The 9,630-nt window shown below is 37.3% G+C and overlaps 1 protein-coding gene across 1 annotated transcript in view; it reads left to right on the top strand.

The window, feature by feature from the left end:
* Nucleotides 1–8,805, top strand: part of HOMER1 (homer scaffold protein 1) — a 141,046-nt gene extending 132,241 nt beyond the window's left edge. The window contains 1 exon segment of the mRNA XM_017870906.1: nt 5,725–8,805. Coding sequence (XP_017726395.1) covers nt 5,725–5,913 — 189 coding nt within the window. The 3' untranslated portion in view covers nt 5,914–8,805.
* Nucleotides 8,806–9,630: the final 825 nt, after the last annotated feature.

Below are 9,630 nucleotides of genomic sequence, written 5' to 3'. Positions count from 1 at the left end.
ACCTTCTTTCATTTTATCTGTTTGGGGATGTCAGAACTTCCTGTATCTGGATGTCTAAATATCTTGGTAGATTTGGGGCATTTTCATCTGATATTTCATTAACTAGGTTTTCTACCCTTTTGCTCTCTGTTTGCCTCCTGGAACCCTGATAATTTGCATATTTTATGGCCACTTTATGGTGTCCCATATGTCACAAAGGCTTTGCTTATTCTTTTTTATTACTTTTCTTTATTTTGTCTATATTATTTCAAAAGACTTGTCTATGAGTTCTGAAATTATTTTTTCTGTTTGATCTGGCCTATTGTTGAATCTTTTGAATGTATTTTTTATTTCATTAAATGAATTCTTCATTTCCAGAATTTCTGTTATAGTGTGTATCTCTTTAGTAAATGTCTCATTCATAGTCTGAATTATTTTTCAGATTTCTTTGTATTTTTTTTTTTGGAGGTGGAGTTTTGCTTTGTGGCCCAGTCTGGAGCACAGTGGCACAATCGCGGCTTACTGCAACTTCCGCCTCCCAGGTTCATGTGATTCTCCTGCCTCAGTCTTCAGAGTAGCTGGGATTACAGGCACATACCATCATGGCCAGCTAAATTTTTGTATTTTTAGGAAAGACAGGGTTTCACCATGTTGACCAGGCTGGTCTCAAACTTCTAACCTCAAGCAATCTGCCTGCCGGAACCTCCCAAAGTTCTGGGATTACAGACGTGAGCCACTGCACCCGGCCTCTTTGTACATTTTTTAGAATTTTCTTGTATCTCACTAAGCTTCTTTAGAATCAATAATTTGAATTATTTTGGGGGGACTTAATGAATTTTGTTTTGATTGGGATGTGTTGCTGGAAAATTATTCTTTTCCTTGGAAGGTGTTTCTCATGTTTGATGTATTCTTACATTCATATCTACATAGCTGGTGTAACAGTCACTTCTGCCAGCTTTTAAAATTTGCTTTCATAGGGGAATATTCTTTCCTGTAGATGTGTCTATGGTATTGGATGTACAGGGCACTTTGGCTTTTATTCTGAGTGTGTTCAGTAGCATGGTCTCTGTATGATTTATTTGGCTATAAATAGCATCAATAGTACCTGTGATTTTCTTAGTGGCTTAGGGTGCAGTTATTAGTGGAGGCTGTGGTGAAATTTTGCTGGGGACTAGGACATCAAGTGGGCCAGTCTTTGGACCCTGATGGTGGCAGCAGTGGGCCAAGTGTGCCTGTCCTTAGGCTCCAGGGTGGTGTATGCTTGCACCAGTGTTAGCAGTTCCAGGCAAGCTGATTTTGGGGTCTCCTGGTATCTTGGAAGCCAGTAGTGGTAGCAAGGATTGGGGTAGTTCTTCGACCCCTTGGGCAACTCGGTTGTAGTATGGCGATAGCAGGTGTGGGACAGTCTGGCCTGGTCGCTGCGTGCATGCTGGTGTTCGGCAGGTGCGGGCTGCAAAGGGCTGGACGGTCCGAGTCTCCAGGCCTTGCAGGTGGCCATGGCTGGCAGCTGTTAGCCTTGCCAGCTGTGGGTGGTAGCAGCCGGGGAAGGTAAGGCCCACCTCATTCCCCTGGGGAAGCTGTTCAGGCTGGCCAACATTGGGTGGACTGGGCTGGGCAATCCCTTCACTCCCCCTACCCCCCAATTGTATGTTGTTACATGGAGGGGATCAAGGCCAGGCCAATTAGGCTAGTTTTCAGGCCTCCTGATGGTATGTGCAGGTGCCAGCCATGGTAGGTAGGGGCAGGGCAATCCCCAGGAATGTTCACATTGTTGCCCTGCTGCTCAGGAGGACAGTGCCACCTTCATTGTTAGCAGCCTTGGCTGATGCGTGGGAAGTGTGCACACCACTTGTCCCTCAGCTCTGACGGTGGTAGCCTGTGCCTTGATGGCACTCAGCCTCGGTGCAGTAGCCCGCAGTCACTTGCACCTAAGCACTGGGTATAACAGCCCATGTTTCTGTTGGGCCTTAGCCACAGCACTGCTGGGCTCTAGGCCACTGCAGTTTATTGGAGGTGGGCTCTAAAATGGTGCCTTGCTGCAGCTTAGGTCTCGGGTTGTGTGGCACCCAGCGCTAGCGCTCTCCCGAGAGCAGTGCTGTCACACAGTCTCCCAGCAGTGTTAGTTTCCAGTGCCTGGAGGGCCAAGAGACTTTCCCATGGTTAGGATTGCAGGATTCATGGTGGAAATACGGACCACCGAGGTTCTCTTACCCTTTATGCATATTGGGGAATCTTAGCTCCCCACCAATCCTGGCCAAGCTGACTTCCTTCTCCTTCCTTGCTTTAGGTATTTCTTGTCAGTTTTTCTGTTGAATTCCAGTGCCCTCTCTTGGATGATCCATTTGTAGTATGATTAGTCACTATTTCGGTTCTTCTTAGTAGAGAAGGCAAGTACAAATTGCTTCTAGTCAGCCATCTTGTATCCTCTCCCACCTTTTAAAAAACTCAGAAGGGAGTTGATGATTCTGGTCTACTGTGCTTTATCAGGGCTGAACTATGCCTCTCTCTAGTTGCCCCTGGTGTGTGCCTTACATCAGTAAAGGAAAAGAGGGAAATAACAGAGCCAAAATGATAGTGAGCAGAAGAATGAGTTTGGATGGAGAATGAAAGGCAAGGCTGGGCATGGTGGTTCACGTCTGTAGTCCCAGCACTTTGGGAGGCCAAGGCAGGAGGATCACTTGAGCCCAGGAGTTTGAGACCAGCCTAGGCAACATAGTGAGACCCCGTCTCTACAAAAAAATAACAAATAGAAGGGCAGGAAGGGAAAGGTTGGTTGGAAAATATGAGCAAAAGGTGCTGAAGTTATTACTGTCAGAATATATGTATATAAAATTCTCTCTCTCTGAGATAGATAGATAGATAGATAGATAGATAGATAGATAAAAGGTAGACACCTGAAAAGTGCCACTCACTATGGCTTCTGTTACGTCTTGGCCCGTGCTCTAAGTTGTCTATTCTTGCTCTAGGAACATATTCTCTTTGCCTAAAAATAGACTAGCACCATCAAGCAGTGTATTAGGTCCCTTTTGTTATCTAACTTGTAAAATTCCTGTAAACAGAGAGATGCTTAGAGTAGGAGATTCATTCTGGAGAGAATAACACAATTTTATTAGCTGAGGGAATTTTGTGTTTTGCTTGCTTCCATTGAAAATGTTTGGCTGTTTCATTGATTGGCAAAGAAACAAGGGAGCCTTTCATTTTTAGGAGGGCTTTAGAGGGCAAGCTGGGTGGTGCCTGGTGAAGTGGGTGTCTGCTAGTGAGTGACATTCGATCTATTTTTATAGTTGGAAACATTCTACCCTTAAGCTTATTGTTTAAGCAGGCAAGAGAGCATGCTGTGCAGTCATGAGTGGAATTTTTACATTTGATCTCAGGATCTGTTTCCTTCCTCATAGTTAAAACCTCCATGTGTTTGGCTTCTGAATTTATAAATATTTTATTAGTTTCAGATTCTCTTCTCAATTTATTTATCTTGACCTTGCAGATTATCCAAAGTCAAGAGATTAGAAACATACCTGGCTAACATCTAACAGTCAATAGTTTGAGATTCAATTCCTTAAATTCTTCCTTTAAAAATCATTATAGCTGCTTGATTCCTTTCTTGTATTTTCCCAGGCTCTTGCAACTCATCTGTAGCATCCTTGCTTGAGCCTTGTCAAACCACTGACAAAGATAACTCAGAGTTTTTTTTTTTTAAATGTATTCGAGCCAATTTCCATTTTTTTTTTTTTTTTTTTTTTGGAGACAGAGCTCTGTCACCCCAGGCTGGAGTGCAGTGATGTAATTTCGGCTCACCACAACCTCCGCCTCCAGGTTCAGTAGTAGCTCCTGCCTCAGCCTCCCGAGTAGCTGAGATTACAGGCGTATGCCACCACGCCCAGCTAGTTTTTATATTTTTAGTAGAGACAAAGGGATTCGCCATGTTGGCCAAGTTGGTCTCGACCTCCTGACCTCAGGTGATTCGGCCTCCCAGAGTTCTGGGATTACAGGCGTGAGCCCTGCCCCGATTATTTTTCTTGAAAGTTTAATTTTACATTGTGAGAAAATTTTAATTTTAATTTTTTTTTCATTCTTTATCCAACTTGGGAGAAAATAAATTTTGGGGAAAAGTGTCCATAAGTTCAACACCAGAACTATTTTTTATTTCCTATTTCTACATTAATTCCTAGTATTTGTCCTCATGCATACAAATTTTTACCAGTTTCAGTGAGCTACTCTATATTCTGTTCTTTTCGTTTAACATTTACCAGATTGTCTTTCAGTGATCTATTTTTTTTAATTTCCACTGTCGTTTAGACTTGATTGAATTCCTTTAGAAATTAACATTTCAATGATGTATCAACATTTTGAAACATCTTATTTTCTGAGGCTATCATGTTGTGTAACTAACATCAAGATATTTTCACTGTCCCATATACTTTATATATCTTAATGTAATTTGTGTCAGTCACTTAGTTTCTCTCAAACGTAAAAGTGAGCTTTCCAGAAAGGATATATAACTTTCAATTCATTGCTTATCTGAATTGGTTATTTAAAGTGTGTTAGCTTTCTCCCGTTTTTCTCAATCTGATTTTTTAACCAAAATGAAATCATTAGCTTGATTTATGTCATTTTTTTTAGACTCGCTTTATTATATTTGTCACATTTAGAGACATTTTAAAGGCAATAATAGGCCGGGCGTGGTGGCTCATGCCTGTAATCCTAGAACTTTTGGAGGCCGAGGCAGGTGAATCACTGGAGGTCAAGAGTTCAAGACCGGCCTGGCTAACATGGTAAAACCCCATCTCTACTAAAAATACAAAAATTAGCCAGGCGTGGTGGCGCATGCCTGTAATCCCAGCTACTCTGGAGGCTGAGGCAGGAGAATGGCTTGAACCCAGGAGGCGGAGGTTGCAGTGAGCCAAGATTGCACCATTGCACTCCGTTCTGGGGGACAGAGTGAGACTGCGTCTCAAAAAACAGCAAAAACAACAAAAAAAAACAAAAGCAGTAATAACTTCTAAATAATTTTTAAGTGTGCCAGAGTTTATTCTGTCAAAAAAAATTGTTTAGTGTTTTTTGTTGTTGTTGTCATGAACATTTGATTTCCTTTTATCATTTTTTTTTCCCTTGGCTTGCAATATATTGGAACTGTTAACTTATAATTCTCTATTATGTATGGTTATTATGTATCTTCACTACAGTTTCTAGCAGATGAGTGATACTCTCTACATACACATTTATTTGATATTGAGGCAAAGTAAAGAATAATTTGCATATTCAGAGGATCCTAAAATCACATTTTAGAGAGTTACTTTCTTGTCTAAATCTTTCTCTAGAGTAGCCAGTAAACAGAAAAAGTTAATTTCTCTCTTTCTCTGCCTGCTTTCACCTGTGTTTGCTAATAATTATGCGTTAGGGGAAATAGGAGGACAGCAATAAAAATAATATCTAAGTGATCCATAAATAGGTCTTCAAGCCTGTCTTGGTATTTGAAGTACCTAGAGTGTTGCCTGGGACAAAGTAATGAGTCAGTAGATTTTTGTTGAGTAGTTAGATTGAGTGATAACCAAGCCAGTCATTAAAACCGTATTGCTCTCTGGGATGGCCAAGTCTAAAATCTCCTTAAATTGTTCTAAATTAAGATTCTGAAGCTCATCCTGACTGTCAAACTGCATTGATTACCACAATATTGGTAATAGAGAGTTGTATTGTTTTCTAAGTGATGAATTGACATATATACGTGTTACACTTTTGTTTCTGAAGGAAGTAGAAATTCGGAACAAAGACCTGGAGGGACAACTGTCTGACTTAGAGCAACGTCTGGAGAAAAGTCAGAATGAACAAGAAGCTTTTCGCAATAACCTGAAGACACTCTTAGAAATTCTGGATGGAAAAATATTTGAACTAACAGAATTACGAGATAACTTGGCCAAGCTACTAGAATGCAGCTAAGGAAAGTGAAATTTCAGTGCCAATTAATTAAAAGATACACTGTCTCTCTTCATAGGACTGTTTAGGCTCTGCATCAAGATTGCACACACAAAAAAATTGAATATCACTCCTCCAGGAGGAGGATCTTTTGAAAATTGGAATTGTATATTTCACTGTAAATTTTAGAATCCAGCTTGTAGCTAGTTGGGGAAAAAAGAGATGAAAAACTTGAACTACAAATTACCTCCATGTATATTATTGGCCATAGTTAACTGAAAGTTATAAATAGACACTTAATGCAATCTTTTTTCCTGATATTAGCCAATGGGAGAATTAACAATGTCTGGGTCACATCCCCTTTTGTGTTCAACACAGTGAAGATTATCTGCTTTTTAAATTAATTTATTTACGATATCTAGAGCTGTGTTTTGTGCAAAAACTTAGTGATGAAAGCCTGTCTTTTGTTGTAATCTGAATAATTTCTCAGGATATTTTTGCACTGCTGAGAAGCAGTGCCATTACCAATTAATTCTTGCCAGGAGTGAGAGAGAGCTGTATCTTTAATTGAAATATACTATAACTGGGTGTATAGAGTTCTTCCCTTTTTTGTGCTGGAAGATATTTCACTCTGGTGACTACTCTGGTACACTCTGATGTTCTCTAATCTTGTCTGTTGTATAGTTTACTTTTCCATATTGATTCCATGTATTTATGAGAAGATACTGTCTCCCATTTTATTACACATTTTAAAGCCAACTAACGAAGGCAGCTGAGTCCCTCAGAAATTTTTCTTTTTAAATTTCTAATAAATTTGACACACAGTACTGAAATACAGCAGCCCGTCATTGACGGTCTGGTCTAGCAATGTTAAGTATATTTACAGAATATGCAGTTACATTTATTTATATATTTTGCAAGAAATCTTTTCTGAATGATCAATGCATTTCAATTTACGAATAATAATGGTTATTGGGGAACTGTTTATTATAGATAATTTTAAGGTATATAGCTATTTTAAAGGGGATCCATTTACATCAAACAGCTGATCAGAGGACTATCTAAATTGTGATCGTGGCAGATAGAGATGGAGTTGTGTGCTCTATCTGGCTCTACACATCAATCACATCTTGATTCAAACCTCACAAGGCAATATTCTGAACTGTTAACTAGGTATTTCAAAACAGGAATTAAATTCAATAGGCTCTTCTCAGTGAACAGGTTTTAATGTTGTTTTGATGTAATTTTAAAAGACTTTTAGCAAACATGCATTTCTTTATATATTTCTTTTATGAAGCTATTTTAAAAGTAAGCCAAGTGCTGTCTAGTCTGCTTAGTAGGAATTGCATCAGAGTACATATATTCTTGCTGTACAATGCCTGTGATGTTGAGGAGGGTTCTTTTTTAAAGTGTATGCTTGAGTATCTGACTCTCTGGAGTCTATAAATGCACTGACTTATTGTTTGTACCCCCAAATGATCGAATTGTTAAGTATAAAATTAAGCTAATTAACCAATTTGTAACCATTTTTTCACTCATAAACAGCTACTCAATACTAGACAATTTTGTTTTTTATGTATGTGTATGTACGTAAATACATACATATTAATTTACATTAGAGTGAAAAATAAATGGTTTGTTTCTGAAGTTAGTTTCTAAAGTGAGTTTTCAGGTGTCTCTGAAAAATTTATAACAAACAATCATCATGTATTATATGTGCTGTAACATCATGTATGTTATCTCCATCTCTTTTAGGATATTTTCCTCTCCTATTTATTATAGGGAGAATAATTTAGATACACATGCTCAGAGCTGAGATATTTCTCTGATAAATCAGGTAACAAAATGTATTTGATTGATGAATTTTGAAGTAAATGTGATTTTATCCATCAGTTTCTGAGTAACAAAGAGCACCAAGTTTTAATTTAAATAGGGGATTTAACACTGGGGATCAGGGAGTTTAGTTATGAAGAGTTAAAAAAATTAAAAACCAGTGTAAGCTGTTGAAATGACAAGTGAATTATTTTAATTATGTAATAAAATATTTTTAAATTTTGACATAGTGATCATTTAATGAAAAAACTCACCAAAATGGCTCCATTTGAATTGTATTGATAATGTGGGACATATGTGTAATTCAATATATACATATACCCATATGTATATACAGAAAATTATTTTTAATACTTTCCTACTGATAAGAAATTTAAAATTGGAAATTTTGTGAGTGTTTTTCTTGTCCAATAGAGCCTAATTGTTTCCTTTTTTAATGATTTAACAATCTCTTGAGGGCTGCACCTTTAAATTCCCAGATTGTCAATAGACATGTACAGTATATGGGATAAGGTGGACACAAGTGCACATATATATAAAATCTTCTTAAGACTTTTAACTATTCATTTACAGTAGGAGAGTATGTAGAAATCATCATCCACAAGTCATAATTAGGTTGTGTGCCTACTGTAGCTTTTTCCATTTCTGTATTATATAAACATTTGCATATTAAAATTTGATTTTTCCCAGAGACAAGTATTATATACTGTATCTATATTTAAATCAAACTGTGGTAATATATTTCTCAGAAAATAATGTTGGGGACTATAGCCTGAACATGTGGACTTGAAGCGACATGGAGGAGGAGGTTGATCCCGTTGTGTATAAGTTAATATGTGATAACTATCGAATCTTGTACAAAACAAAATTGAAAAAAAAGAAAAGCAAAATACAGTTTTTATTTTGAAATACATTTGTTCTCTGGAGAATGTACTTTATCTTTTTTTCCTCCAGTCTTTTACAGATATTTAAAAGCATTTAAATGATGACAGCATTTACTTAAATCTTTCAGGTGCTACTGGATTTTGCATTAGTGTGTTATGTTGTGAAATCCTAACTTTGACATAAAAGGTTTTATAAGTATTCCCCTGCCTGGAAAATTAGTTTTTGTTCTCCTCTCTCTCTCTCTCTTTCTCTTTTCCACTTTCTTTCTGCAGACTAAAACATGCTCGCGAAGTTGCATCTCTCCTTGTCTCTATAGAAGATCTCCAGTACCATCATAGATTTGATGTTCTGCTGTCATTGAACTGTTGGGAAGCAGTTAGAGGAAAAACTCACTTTTTTTTTTCAGGTGGAAATAAAAGGAACACTCAAAATTAAGCCACCACCACCACTACCTTTAAAAACTAGTTTCTTTGCCCTGTTAAAATTAAATGTATTCTTTAACATGTGGGCTACAGTCTCCCATGTTTTTATTTAACTCTGAAGTATATACACTTCAGTCACTTATCTCCTTGTGGTCTTGATTTTGTCAGTACTGGAATGGGAGGCAGGTTGGCAGAAAGTTTGTTTGATGGCAGTGGATTATTATTGTCGTTTTAATCATTGCATTTATTTGATATCAAATGATTTTGACATCCTGAAATTCTGTGCTTGAAGTCATGAAATGGTTTTCATTGAATTTTTGCTTCCTAAATGTATAGCATGAAGTAAATTAATTTATACTTATCTTATTATAAATTAATTTATCTTAAACCTTTTGGGTACATATTAATTAATCTTAATACATATTAATTTATCTTAAAGAAACCTTTTGGGTAAGAAGTAGTTGAGACTGACACTTTTAGAAAATTTCTCAAATTTCTAAATTTAGAAATTACTAGAAAAGGAAAGGATGTGTAATTCACCTTACTCCAAATTGCGAAAGTGTATTTTCCTAATCATGTTAAATTTTACGTTAAAATTTTA

The sequence above is a fragment of the Rhinopithecus bieti genome, unplaced genomic scaffold, assembly GCF_001698545.2.
Source record: "Rhinopithecus bieti isolate Rb0 unplaced genomic scaffold, ASM169854v2 scaffold_5216, whole genome shotgun sequence".
NCBI classification, from domain to species: domain Eukaryota; kingdom Metazoa; phylum Chordata; class Mammalia; order Primates; family Cercopithecidae; genus Rhinopithecus; species Rhinopithecus bieti.
The sequence above is the reverse complement of the archived record's forward strand: the minus strand, read 5'-3'. Positions and strand labels throughout refer to the sequence as shown.